The sequence below is a fragment of the Girardinichthys multiradiatus genome, chromosome 4 (genome assembly GCF_021462225.1).
Source record: "Girardinichthys multiradiatus isolate DD_20200921_A chromosome 4, DD_fGirMul_XY1, whole genome shotgun sequence".
In the NCBI taxonomy this organism is placed as follows: domain Eukaryota; kingdom Metazoa; phylum Chordata; class Actinopteri; order Cyprinodontiformes; family Goodeidae; genus Girardinichthys; species Girardinichthys multiradiatus.
In genome coordinates, this window is record NC_061797.1 from 12951429 (window position 1) to 12965566 (window position 14138).

Consider the following 14138-nt stretch of genomic DNA (forward strand, 5'->3'; position numbering starts at 1 on the left):
AGCTTGATGCCTGGACAATGTCATTAAATATAAGTGTTCAGCCCAACTTTAAAAGTATGTACACCAACGCACCATGTGGTGTGTTCAGTAACCACAAAGATGTCAGTAAAAAAGTGATGCAGGTTTGAGAAATGCAGCAATGCTACTTCTGGGTCTGGGTTGATTAACCCATGTTCGGTGATATATTTTATGACCTGCCCCTGAAGTTCGGTCTCTGCCTTTGCTCCTGAGAACGCTTACGCTTACCAATGCATGAGTAGCAATAGTATGTGGTGAAGTGGCAGGGCTCATAATTGGTTGATCATTAACTGTAGCAGTTGATTAACTACTTAATTATATGTATGTAATAAAAATATTAGTCTAATTTCAGTTGGCTTGGTCATTTTTATCAGTCTGAAAGGTCAATTTAGTTTCAGGGAGCCTAAATTGCAAAATTCATCAAGAGAATGAGAAGACTATATTATTAAAATATATTTATTTTTAATAAATATATTTATGGAAATACATTTCCATTGTAAACGGAGTTAATGATCATTAAAATAATCAATAATTAACATATTACTAATCACACTAATATAAATGTGAGTTGTTAAGTGAAGAAACAAAACAAACATGAAATCTAGTTACTCAAAAGTTAACTGGGAATAAATGTTGAATGAACAGCCTCATCACAGGACAGGAAGGAATACATCCAGCTGGGTCAGAACCAGCTTGGGGTTTTGCTCTGAGTTGGGTCAGCTCTCTTGGCTCTGTCTTTCTTGGATGGAACAGATCTCCAGTCTTGGGCCACAACTGTTGCCTGGGGAGGTTACTGTAGGCTTTAAGGCTGTTGGTGTGGAAGTTTGTCTCTTTACAAAACTCATATCGGTTCAAAGAACTGTCTTTCTGGAAGTTAAAGAATGTCACGGTGACATAAAAACAATGCAAATAAAATTTTAACAAGTGAATGAAACTTGTTGACTTGCTTAAGCACAGCTTTTTGTTACTGTGGGTTGGCTGGTCAGTCTATCGTTATACTACCTTCCTCTCTTTCATCTTACGCCGACTCAGCAATTCTGAGTGCAGAGATGAATTGCCCCATTGGAATGTCATCTGGCATGGACTACTAAGAAGTGTTTTTGCAGTGTGTTGTGGGAGCGTGTTATATCAGAACTGTTATTCAATTACTTTCATTTAACTTTCTCAGAGAGGCACAACCCCTAAACAAAGATCCTGTTATTTATCTGGTTGGAACAGCATATAACCAGAGGTTTACTTGTAAACCTACTACTAGTAAACACAAGAATCTATTAATGTTTATAGTTTTCACCCAGCAGGAACAAGGTCAGCGAGGTGGTTAAAAAGTTCCATGGTGGCATGGCTTTGGGGTTGGATGAGAAATGCCCTGAGTACCTCGTGTCTCTGGATGTTGTGGGACTGTCATGTTTGACACTCCTCCTCATTATTGCCTGGCGTTCGGTGCCTCTGGACTGGCAGACTGGGGTGGTGGTCCTCCTTCATAAGAAGGGGGACCGGAGGGTGTGTTCCAACTACAGGGGGATCACACTCCTCAGCCTCCCTGGTAAGGCCTACGCCAGGGTATTGGAGAGGAGAGTCCGGCCGATATTCAAACCTCAGCTTCAGGAGGAGCAGTGTGGTTTTCTTCCCGGTCGTGGAACACTAGACCAGCTCTATACCCTCTACAGGGTACTCGAGGGTTCATGGGAGTTTGCCCAACCGGTTCACATGGGTTTTGTGGACCTGGAGAAGGCATTCGACTGTGTCCCTCGTGGTGCCCTGTGGGGGGTGCTACAGGAGTACGGAGTCGGGGGTCCTTTATTAGGGGCCATCTGGTCTCTGTTCAAGCGGAGCAGCAGTTTGGTTTGCATTGCCGGCACAAAATCGGACCCTTTTCCCGGTGCATGTTGAACTCCGGCAGGGCTGCCCTTTGTCACCGGTCTTTTTCATAACTTTCATGGACAGGATTTCTAGACGCAGCCAAGGGCCGGACGGTGTCTGGTTTGGGGACCAGTGGATTTCATCTCTTCTTTTTGCAGATGACGTGGTTCTGCTGGTCCTCTCTAGCCAAGACCTACAGCATGCACTGGGGCGGTTCACAGCTGAGTGTGAAGTGGCTTGGATGAACATCAGCGCCTCAAAGTCCGAGGCCATGGTTCTCAACCGGAAAAGGGTGGTTTGTCCTCTTCAGGTTGGAGGGGAGTTCCTGCCTGAAGTGGAGGAGTTCAAGTATCTCAGGGTCTTGTTAACGAGTCAGAGGAGAATGGAGCGGGAGATCGACAGATGGATCGGTGTGGTTGCCACAGTAATGGGGGCGCTGTGCCGGTCCCTTGTGGTGAAGAGAGGGTTCAGCCAATTTACCAGTTGGTCTACGCTCTTACCCTCACTTATGACCACTTTGGGTCATGACCGAAAGAACCAGATCCCGGATACAAGCGGCTGAAATGAGCTTCCTCCGTAGGGTGGCCAGGCACCCTAGAGATAGGGTGAGGAGCTCAGAGTAGAGCCGCTGCTCCTCCACGTCAGCCAGTTGAGGTGGCTCGTTCATCTATACCGGATGCCTTTTGGACGCCTCCCTTGGGAGGTGTTCTAGGCACGTCACACCAGGGGGAGGCCCAGGACATGCTGGAGGGACTATTTCTCTTGGCTGGCCTGGGAATGCCTTGAGCTCCCCCTGGAGGAGATGGAGGAGGTGTCTTTACAGAATCTGCTGCCCCCGCGACCCAATCCGGATAAAGCAGAAAACGACGAGTACAAGGAATAAGGTTATTACTCTAAGGAGCACTAATCTGACCTGCATCCACATCCATCTAAGTAATGCTAGTATGACAATTTCACGGTTATAAACATTACACTTTTGACCATCTCAGAAGAAAGGTCCGTCACAATGTGATATGTGCATGTATATGTATGTTTGTGTGTTTCCTAATGATAGTTGTTTTTCTGAGATATATGTAGCTCTAAAAGTGAAATTACTTTAGGACCCATCTAATCCAGATTCTATTAGAGGATTGGAGTGCATTGGTGGTTCACCTGTGCTATCAGTGCCTTTCAAAAATACTTCTTGAGCTTTTTCACATCACAACTAAACCTTTGATATATTTTATATTAATGTGAAGTAGAAGGAAAATTACTTTTATTACATAAAAAAAAAATGTATTCAATCCTAATCCAAATGAGAATCTAAAGGAAGACTTGAAAGTTGCTGTTTAAATAAGGGATCTGAATCAGGAAAATATTGGTATTAAAACTGGTATTTTTTTTAAAATATTGGTATTGGTCCGATAAGTAAAACAAGGTCGATATTAATAATTGATTTCCATTTCCATCTTGTTGCCCTTTGTGAATGTTCATTGGAAGTGGTTGGCCATGTGGTTGTTTGGTCACGTGATGCAGCACAGGATTGTGGGGGGTTTAACTGTAGCAGAGAAGCAATGTCAGCAGTGTGATTATTTGTTCACGGTGTCGAAAGGGTAGAAAATACAATGTATATAATATTGGTTATCAGACATGGCAACAATATTATCAAATATCGATGTCGGCCCCAATTTTCATATCGGTGCATCCCTAGAGTGAAAACAAAAGCATGCCACAATGTTCAGATTTTTAACTGGAGAAAATGTTGAATAGTGTTGCTAGGCACCGTATATTAAGCTGTTGTTTGACCATGTTTAGTTTTGCAAACCTCTTCAGCTGCATAAGTTTATGCCTTACCAATCAGATAACAAGAGGAAGTATGAGGGGCCACTGCTGCTTCCAAGCCGTGTTTGCCTCTGAAGTATGCTGATAACACCATTGTGCCAAGCATTTAAAACCTGGTATGTTTGCTTCCTCAATCTTTGTTGCTTTGCATTTCTTGGAACAGAATCAAAATAGAGGAAGACAACCAAGTGTGAAACAGTGTCTAAGCTACTCTGTTTGCTGTTGAGAACTACTTCCTGTTTTCTCTTTTGTCCATGCAATTAGAAGAAACAATTATCTAATTTTCTGAAGGTGTAATTTGACCTTTGCTTTGTGGCCCTCCAGTGGCAGAGACTGGTCATAGACAGGAGCCAAATACAGGTCCTTCTCAAAATATTAGCATATTGTGATAAAGTTCATTATTTTCCATAATGTCATGATGAAAATTTAACATTCATATATTTTAGATTCATTGCACACTAACTGAAATATTTCAGGTCTTTTATTGTCTTAATACGGATGATTTTGGCATACAGCTCATGAAAACCCAAAATTCCTATCTCACAAAATTAGCATATTACATCCGACCAATAAAAGAAAAGTGTTTTTAATACAAAAAACATCAACCTTCAAATAATCATGTACAGTTATGCACTCAATACTTGGTCGGGAATCCTTTGGCAGAAATGACTGCTTCAATGCGGCGTGGCATGGAGGCAATCAGCCTGTGACACTGCTGAGGTCTTATGGAGGCCCAGGATGCTTTGATAGCGGCCTTTAGCTCATCCAGAGTGTTGGGTCTTGAGTCTCTCAACGTTCTCTTCACAATATCCCACAGATTCTCTATGGGGTTCAGGTCAGGAGAGTTGGCAGGCCAATTGAGCACAGTGATACCATGGTCAGTAAACCATTTACCAGTGGTTTTGGCACTGTGAGCAGGTGCCAGGTCGTGCTGAAAAATGAAATCTTCATCTCCATAAAGCTTTTCAGCAGATGGAAGCATGAAGTGCTCCAAAATCTCCTGATAGCTAGCTGCATTGACCCTGCCCTTGATAAAACACAGTGGACCAACACCAGCAGCTGACACGGCACCCCAGACCATCACTGACTGTGGGTACTTGACACTGGACTTCTGGCATTTTGGCATTTCCTTCTCCCCAGTCTTCCTCCAGACTCTGGCACCTTGATTTCCGAATGACATGCAGAATTTGCTTTCATCCAAAAAAAGTACTTTGGACCACTGAGCAACAGTCCAGTGCTGCTTCTCTGTAGCCCAGGTCAGGCGCTTCTGCCGCTGTTTCTGGTTCAAAAGTGGCTTGACCTGGGGAATGCGGCACCTGTAGCCCATTTCCTGCACACGCCTGTGCACGGTGGCTCTGGATGTTTCTACTCCAGACTCAGTCCACTGCTTCCGCAGGTCCCCCAAGGTCTGGAATCGGCCCTTCTCCACAATCTTCCTCAGGGTCCGGTCACCTCTTCTCGTTGTGCAGCATTTTCTGCCACACTTTTTCCTTCCCACAGACTTCCCACTGAGGTGCCTTGATACAGCACTCTGGGAACAGCCTATTCGTTCAGAAATGTCTTTCTGTGTCTTACCCTCTTGCTTGAGGGTGTCAATAGTGGCCTTCTGGACAGCAGTCAGGTCGGCAGTCTTACCCATGATTGGGGTTTTGAGTGATGAACCAGGCTGGGAGTTTTAAAGGACTCAGGAATCTTTTGCAGGTGTTTAGAGTTAACTTGTTGATTCAGATGATTAGGTTCATAGCTCGTTTAGAGACCCTTTTAATGATATGCTAATTTTGGGTTTTCATGAGCTGTATGCCAAAATCATCCATATTAAGACAATAAAATACCTGAAATATTTCAGTTAGTGTGCAATGAATCTAAAATATATGAATGTTAAATTTTCATCATGACATTATGGAAAATAATGAACTTTATCACAATATGCTAATATTTTGAGAAGGACCTGTATTGGGTGGAAGGTTTTCTCCAATCACATAAACACAGCGGCAATGTTTGCCTCGGAAACGTGAATGTGGTTTGATACATTAGTTTCCTACATGCTGTTAAAGTGCCACCATTTCACACAGGAGCAGTCTTGTGCATTTTATTCAATCTGGTTTGTTTTAAAAAATCTTAGGTTTTAAAAGCATTTAGGACATGTTTGTGCTCTGATGTACAAGCTATTACATCTGAGGATTTTATATTTAGCTGTGCAACAACTCTTACAAATGATGTGTTAAGTTCATCTAGCACATATGGATAATATGGTTCACAGATGGGCATAAATGCAGCTTTCAAAGCCAAGGCGGTCATTTGGGTTTCGTGTAGGTGTCACCTGAATAATTAGACTGATTCAGTTTGGTTCTGACGGACATGTATTGCGATCACATCCTTTTACTGTGGAGCCTGGTGCTGTTCAGGGGAGACGACAGAACATATCTTATTAATGAAGATGTGTCAGCATGTGATGGGGGTCATTTACCATTCATGTTGTCCAGGACACTCAGGTTGACTCAAGTTATAAAATGACAACAGCTTTTAAAACTAAATCACACACTCCAAAGGTTCAAAGGTCACAATTCATTTTATTTAAAAAAAGTCAAATAAATATTAGAAAATATGTTTACATTTGTTTTTTTGGAGAGGGGAATGTCACAGATACGATTAATGAAACGTGCCCGATTGGTCGCTGGTTTGGTAGATGGATATGAAATGTTAAGTCATAGCACCATTGTGAGGTCATCTTCACCTTCCAGCTCTGCTAACCTTGTAAATCAGTTCACAAAAGAAAAAAAAAAAAAAGTAGAACAAACAGAATCTGCTATGGATCAATGAGCAGAGGGCCGCTGCTTTAGGTTTTATTTTTTATATAAATATATTAATTTACACATAAACTCAGTCATCACAGACACAACTAAGGTAAAGACAAAAAGGCAACAGATGATTTTAAAATCTAAACTCAGGTCTGTGATAAATCTAAATGAAGTATTTTAGCTGCACAGATGGAAAACAAAAACTTAAATTTGTTGTGCTTTAGGCATTAACCAAAGATATGCAAACTCACATGACATTTTAAAAAGGCATTCTAATTGGTTTACAATCTTTAGGAACAAGTGTCAGTATTGATGCTTGTAGAGAGTCATGAGTTTGTGCAAACAGTCAATGATGGGAGATCACAACCTTGAATTCACTACAGGTTCACCTTGTGCTGCAGCACTGACATTACAATTCAAATATTTCCTCATTCAGACAAACTGAGAACTTCTAATGGACGCCGACGGCCAACTAGCGCACCAGGAGGAAGGTGAGTCCAGCGATGCCGACTCCGGCAACAGCAACCAGCGCCGTCTTCATGGAGGAGTCCTGACTTACTTCTCTGGCGTTGTGGGCGTAATTACAGAACCCATCCTGAAAGAGTAGGGGGAAAAAAAACGCATAAAATCTCCCGTTTACAGCTCTGCAACATTTAACTTGGTCTAAAAGCAGAGCAGCTGCTCAGCCTTAAACATTAAAAACAAAGTATTAAACTGAACCTGAATTAGGTTTGAAAACACAGGTCATGTTGGTCATTACAGTGAGACACAGTCATGTTTTAACACTGAGGCAACACATTTGTACACGACATGACGACACCTGCTGTTAGCTCCAGGTGTCCCCCCCCCCGATCTACAGCTGCATGTTTTTCTAGTCATACAACGTTGCCCTTCAATGTGGAGCAGGGCTGGCATTCAATGCGGCTTTGACTGTTACCACAAAGTCCATCTGGCTGAGCTGGTCATGCGTCTGTTGAAACCAGCTGCCAGCTTTGCTCCAGAATGGAGGGTGTGTTTGTGTGTGTGTGTGTTATATGGTGGGGTCCATCTTCTGAAAATATACAACGTTGTGAGGACGAAAGCCAGGGGGCCATGGGGGAAAATGCTGTTGTAGGGTGAAAGGTTAGGTTTAGGCCATATAAATGAATGAAAAATGAAGTCAATGCAAAGTCCCTGTAAGAATAGAAAAAGCCAAGCTGTGTGTGCGTGCATGTTTACATGGGTGTTACGCAATCCCATTGATAAAAAAAAAAAAAAAAGACATTCAACTTGCATTGCATTTAGATTGAGCTTTCAGGGTGTCATAACTGCCCTTTCATGTAAAAGAATTTTTAATCATTAAACTGGAATTTGTCCTTGATTTCCTACCACTGATCAATCCTCCAGTTCCAGATTGCTCATTTCTTAAATTATTACTGCCTGAAATCCTGAGAATATTTTTAGCTGTATCTATTTTGGTATTCCTCTTTGTGGCTTAATTGTGGCAGCTAGATCAAGAAGTTAAACCCCAGCAGGAAATAAGTAGAATCATGTTAAAACAGGTGGTTTTCATGTGTAGCTGGTTCTTATTTTTAGGCAGTGTTTTGAAATTACTTGTCTGAAACAAAAACAAACTCCCCCTCTAATCTGCAGGTTTACATCCCATAATTTTTTCCCCAATACACAAGCATTACAACTTACCCATCCATTATTTTCCTGTAGCCAGTCTTTTTTGTGCCTCTCCAGGTAATCCGCAATGGTCTCTGCCAGCGCTCTGCAGCTTACGGGCTCCTGCTGCAGTTCCTGCTGCTTCTTGGGTTCCTGCCCTGGGTTCTTGCCCTTCTGCTCCTGCAGCTGTCTGGCCAGCACACCAGCAAAGGTGAAGAGGGATACAACCCTCCCCCAGTTGAAGTGTCCATCCCCCACCATCTCGTCCATTACCTTCCTCAGCCTGGAGCAGAGGTCCATCCCGCCGTGCTTCAGGAAGGTCTGGGCCAGGGAGTGGAATCGAGCCTGGTGCTGGGTCTCCAAGTCCCGAGCTAGGCGCCTCATGGCGGTGGCGGGCTCGCTGGGAGATGGAGGGGCTGGATGTGGGCTTGAGCAGCACAGTTGCATGTAGTCCTCTGCAACAGCCACGGTCTCTTTCCACAGCCCACAGGACATTTTCTAAGAGGATAACAAAAAATGTGCAATTATTCTGTCATAAAAGAATAAAGTAAATAAAAATCACTCAGAAATAGTATAAATAGTTGTACTGATGGTATTCATATTGTTTTATAAAATTCCTGCTAAGTAGAAATGCATCACTCAAACGACCAGATATAGGAATTTTCCTTAACTGGGTCTGATTGATGGTCTGCAAGTAAAATACTGAAAAACGTCATTTTTACCAGTTCAACTGCATATAAACACTCCCACCATTTTCAGTCTTAATATGTCCTAAAGGAAAAATGTTGTATGTCCCTAATAAGGATTCAGCACCTCTATAAAGGTTTTTATTTCGTGTGTTAAACTAAACGGATAAGTCACTACTTCAAAGAAAACCGGAAGTCAGTGGGACCCAGAAAACGCCTGATTGGTGCATCTGGGTAGATGACTAATAGAAAACAAGAGTGACCTTTAAAACCCTTACTGGGATTTCCAGATGTTTCCATCCACTCCAACTCTTTGTTCCGCTTCAATATTTATTTAGTTATACTTTTATATCTAAATAAATACATTTAAGTAGAAAAAAAAAAACCCAGTGGATATTGGTTGGACCAACCATGTTTCCTGTCAGCTGACAGGTCCAGTCATAAAGCCTTCATGTCCGGTCACCATCATCAGGATAGCATGACTGCAACTCTGTAAATAAGTGATTTTTCCGCTGTCTCATCTGGTAACACAGATGTTCCCTTTACTTAGTAAATAAAAACTAAACCTGAGTCCAGAGTGAAACAACATATTTTTGCATCTAATTTAACCAGCTTTGTCTAATTTATTAAACTTCATTATGACTAAACGCTGTTTAAAAAAAAAAAAAAAAATGGCGTAAAAAGTGAACAGAAAGCTAAGCGCGTCAGTCTGTGAGGTCAACCGCTTCACTGGGAGCCATGGCTTCATGAACCGAGAGAGAAACGGCTTTTGTTAGCTCCCAGTGAACCCAGCTGGTTAGTCTTCAAGCCGACTCAAAGCTTCGCACACTGCTTTGAAAATCTTAAATAATTTTTACTTTTTATTTTGGAGTACAAGACAGCATTAAGAGTCCGTTAGTCGCAGGGTTTAACCGGCGAACTTGAAGTTGTTGGAGCCGCTGTCTGTCAGTCACCGCCGCAATGGAGGACACAAAGAACCGCTCACACGGGGAACTAACTGAGCTCCAACATCCACTCTACGCCGGAGCCGACCACCGTACAAACACCTCTATATCAGCAGGCCTCCTATCTCCAAAACGACGCGCTAATATACCAGTAAAACAGGGTATTTTCTTTCACACAAAGGCTTACCCTCCCAGCGATATGTGACGGCTCTCTGCACATCCAGACGGCGGAAGGAGAACCTCGGTTCGCTCACAGCTTCCCCTAAGCCGGCTGGTAGCTGCGCGTTTATCTCCTAACTCCGCCCACAGTTTCCGCTAAAGGCAGCGGAAGAAAGCTTCAAAAAAAAAACACCGTGGAAATGAAATATGCACAGCCTTCGTGTTATTGATCTTAGTTCCAGATCAATATTTGGTTAGGAAAACAAAGGATTGCTTGCAGTGAAATTCAGACATACACAGACAGAGTTGAACCAATAAAACTGTTTATTCAGGATTTCTGAGAGGAAATGATTGACGTTCAAACAGCTAAAGAACACGTGAATGTGTTAAATTACAACCAATTATTGAAATGTACTCTCAACAAAATCATTCTACTCGAATTGATGAATTTTGTTTCTTAATAAAATTAGTTTCTAATCTTCTATATCTTGACTTAGACACAACAGTGTGATAAAGTAAAGATTGAGAACAAATATTACTGTTTCACAGCATCAAGGTAGTTACACAATAATATGAGGCAAAAATGTATAACACGAATTTACCTTAGATTTGGAATAATCATCTGCAAAATTAGCAGTAGAGTTTGAGCAAATATTGCTCAAAAAATACCGTATGCGTATTGCACTTTAGAGAGACACTAGCAGCATAATAAACGGATATTAACCAGTTAAATAGTTGTGTTATATTCTTGGCTACCAATTTTTAAGGCTCTTTTCTCCTTTTTGTCTTGGTTTTGTAAGTGAGAAAAAGCAGCATCATTCTTTAAGCCAGCTGACCAGCAGGTGAGGAGGGAGTTCTCCCTACAGCAGGAGAACGCTCAAGTCACTCCAGCCTTTTGTCTGACATTCCATTGAAAGTATTTGGAACCGTTGGACTGGGTTGATGGAAAATTATTGTGGTAAAACTTGGTTTCCGTAACCAGCTTTTGTCTAGACAAATTAGATTCTAATAAAAGATGTAGAAAATGTCACTACAATCAATCAACAGTTCATAAAAACAAGACAACAGCATGGATTTCAAATGTCTGTCCATAATGATCTTCTCTATACTCTACATTCTTGGATTGATCAATGCCAGCCTTTATGTGTCTCAGAGCTTACCTGTTTAGCTGTGTTTCTCTTCTAGATGAGGCCACTCAAGGTGCTATACTGCTATTAACTCTCTATGTTTTCTTAAACATAGAAAGTACTCCTGGATCAGTGCTTCTGTGTTCTTTTTGTGTCTCTGCTTTGTCCTCTCAAACCCCAGTTGATTGTGGCAGATGGCTGCTTTCACTGAATCTGCTGGAGGTTTCTTCCTGTTAAAGGGGTATTTCTCTTTCTGCTGTCAAAGCCAACGTCACAATGGAACAGAATGTCCATTGTTGCTACATGATCATTCAGGAGGAGTGAATGCTGCAAGTGATTTGACGCAGTCTGCTGGCTTTTTAACCAATTTGACTAATAAACAGAATTTGACTGAATTGTTTGATAAATGGGATCAGTTTTAATGTATGTACTTGACTTTGAATCTGTCTGAATGATTGGATTGAATTGACTCGGTAAAGTGTCTTTACATAATATTTGTTGTGAATTAGTTTTGTTACCAAATAAAGCAGTTCAGGCTGCTATAATTAAATCCTCATTGAGTATTACTTGACAAAGAAATATGCTTTATTAGAGCGTGAAAAATGTCTGATATATTACCCACCAAATTTTATTCCTCTAGTGTGCATTCAAGTCTATTACAGCACAATATTCCTCTTTTTTAGTGACCATGAATATATCTTTAAGAGTGTTTCAAAATAATTAAAAATAACCTTTATCTACCGTTTTAAGCCACATAAGCTAAATGCTAAGTTCTGCATAGAATCTGGATTTGTTGTGAGAGCATATAAAACCTATTTTGGCTGTCATAAATTAACAAATAAATCTTAATAATTTAATGTCCAGGCTGCTAATTTAAAATCATCCAATTCAAATTTGCCCCTTGTAATATCACCTGAGCTGTAAATAAGCTATCAACATAACAGGTGTTAAATTGTCACCATTAGAACCTCAATGTGTGGGAGGTAAAAGTCCAGTAGGTACTTTCACTTTGTGGGAATTCCCTCCTTATAAGTCACCTCATTTATCCTTCCTCTATTCCTCTTTCTCACTCTTTATTAGCCTTGATGTTTCCCTCAGGGATGTTTTGGGGATTTCTGGTTTAAACTGAGGTACGGTTTAATCTGAAAAACAACATTAAATTCTGCCATTAAGAGATGCTTTTTATTGTTTTGGTTTGTTCTGAGACAGAGCTACCAAATGCACAAGGCTTCAGTAATTCTTTGTGTTGCATTAGTACCTGAAATGACTTGAAACATACTGTACAATGAATCCACTCAAAACATAGCAACATGTCCAGAGAGCTTCAGTGGAAGTGTGTGCTGTATTTGGGCACACAACTGCTTGCACACTATTGATAGGTGAATCATGGATTATCTCTGAGTACATTCTGTGTTACAAACCCTGCGTATGTAGAAAAACTGCCTGACCTTTGAGCACTGTCAGTAAAATGGTGTGTGAGATAAAGTTTGTGGTCAACAATCAATTATGTTTTAAGGAAACAAACTAGACTTGAATTCCTTTATTATTTTCATTCACTGTTTTATATTTGAGTTTTTCCACTTCTTACCTTTAGTCTTCCTTCTGTTAAATCTGTGTTTTTCTGTGCCACAGTTTGGTCAGTTTTATTGCTGTTTTAAAGTGCTTTATAAGAAAAGTGGTGTGTTGTGTTGTGGCGTGGCGGGGCGTGGCGTGGCGTGGCGTGGCGTGGCGTGGCGTGGCATGGCGTGGCGTGGCGTGGCGTGGCGTGGCGTGGTGTGGTGTGGTGTGGTGTGGTGTGGTGTGGTGTGGTGTGGTGTGGTGTGGTGTGGTGTGGTGTGGTGTGGTGTGGTGTGGTGTGGTGTGGTGTGGTGTGGTGTGGTGTGGTGTGGTGTGGTGTGGTATGGTGTGGTGTGGTGTGGTGTGGTGTGGAGTGGCGTGGTGTGGTGTGGTGTGGTGTGGTGTGGTATGGTATGGTATGGAATGGTATGGTATGGTATGGTATGGTGTGGTGTGGTGTGGTGTGGTGTGGTGTGGTGTGGTGTGGTATGGTGTGGTATGGTATGGTGTGGTATGGTGTGGTATGGTATGGTGTGATGTGGTGTGGTGTGGTATGGTATGGTGTGGTGTGGTATGGTATGTTGTGGTGTGTTGTGGTGTGGTGTGGTATGGTATGTTGTGGTGTGTTGTGGTGTGGTGTGGTGTGGTGTGTTGTGGTGTGGTGTGGTATGGTATGGTATGGTATGGTATGTTGTGGTGTGGTGTGGTGTGGTGTGGTGTGGTGTGGTATGGTATGGTATGGTGTTGTGTGGTGTGGTGTGGTATGGTATGGTATGTTGTGGTGTGTTGTGGTGTGGTGTGGTGTGGTGTGGTGTGGTGTGGTGTGATGTGGTGTGGTGTGGTATGGTATGGTATGGTATGGTATGTTGTGGTGTGGTGTGGTATGGTATGGTATGGGATGGTATGGTATGGTGTTGTGTGGTGTGGTATGGTATGGTATGTTGTGGTGTGTTGTGGTGTGGTGTGGTGTGGTGTGGTGTGATGTGGTGTGGTGTGGTATGGTATGGTATGGTATGGTATGTTGTGGTGTGGTGTGGTATGGTATGGTATGGGATGGTATGGTATGGTGTGGTATGGTATGGTGTGGTGTGGTGTGTTGTGGTGTGGTATGGTGTGGTGTGTTGTGTTGTGTTGTATTGTGTTGTGGTGTGTTATGGTGTGGTATTGTATGGCACACTTTGCACGGATCAGGCTCTTCCTGGCTAATACCAATTTCCAGTTTTCCTTGAGCTCTGACTTACTTATTACAATTTTGACCATTTCATGTTTTTTTTCTAAGCACTATAACAGAGATAGTAGATTTGAATCCAACAAACAACAAAGCTAAATACAAGATAATTACCATTTGTGCATAAAACGTTTTGTTCCTAAGCTTTAGCTGATATTTATGAAACTCAAAACAGAGGCCTCACAGTAAAAGTTGTTAGTTGATGCCTTCAAATATACTGATGCATTTAATGAATAGAAGAAAAAAAATCTGTGTTTAACTTGCTGATTATGTTCAGATCCCACTAAGGGAAA

The 14138-nt window shown here is 41.8% G+C and overlaps 1 protein-coding gene across 1 annotated transcript; it reads right to left on the minus strand.

Annotated features, from left to right (window-relative positions):
• Window positions 1-6249: 6249 nt before the first annotated feature.
• On the minus strand, window positions 6250-11265 carry bcl2l10 (BCL2 like 10). The gene is made up of 4 exons (XM_047364083.1): window positions 11094-11265; window positions 9962-10109; window positions 8178-8642; window positions 6250-7092 (listed from the first exon to the last, which is right to left on the minus strand). Exons 2-4 carry the CDS (start codon window positions 9992-9994, stop codon window positions 6970-6972), a joined length of 621 nt encoding a protein of 206 aa, XP_047220039.1. The 5' UTR covers window positions 9995-10109; window positions 11094-11265; the 3' UTR covers window positions 6250-6969.
• Window positions 11266-14138: the final 2873 nt, after the last annotated feature.

Coding starts and splice junctions, on each gene's coding strand:
- bcl2l10 (XM_047364083.1), bottom strand. CDS start 9,994: ATGTGCAGAGAGCCGTCACATATCGCTGGGAGG. Junction 8,643..9,961: donor CGTCACATATCGCTGGGAGG/GTAAGCCTTTGT, acceptor TTATCCTCTTAG/AAAATGTCCTGTGGGCTGTG. Junction 7,093..8,177: donor TACAGGAAAATAATGGATGG/GTAAGTTGTAAT, acceptor CTACTCTTTCAG/GATGGGTTCTGTAATTACGC.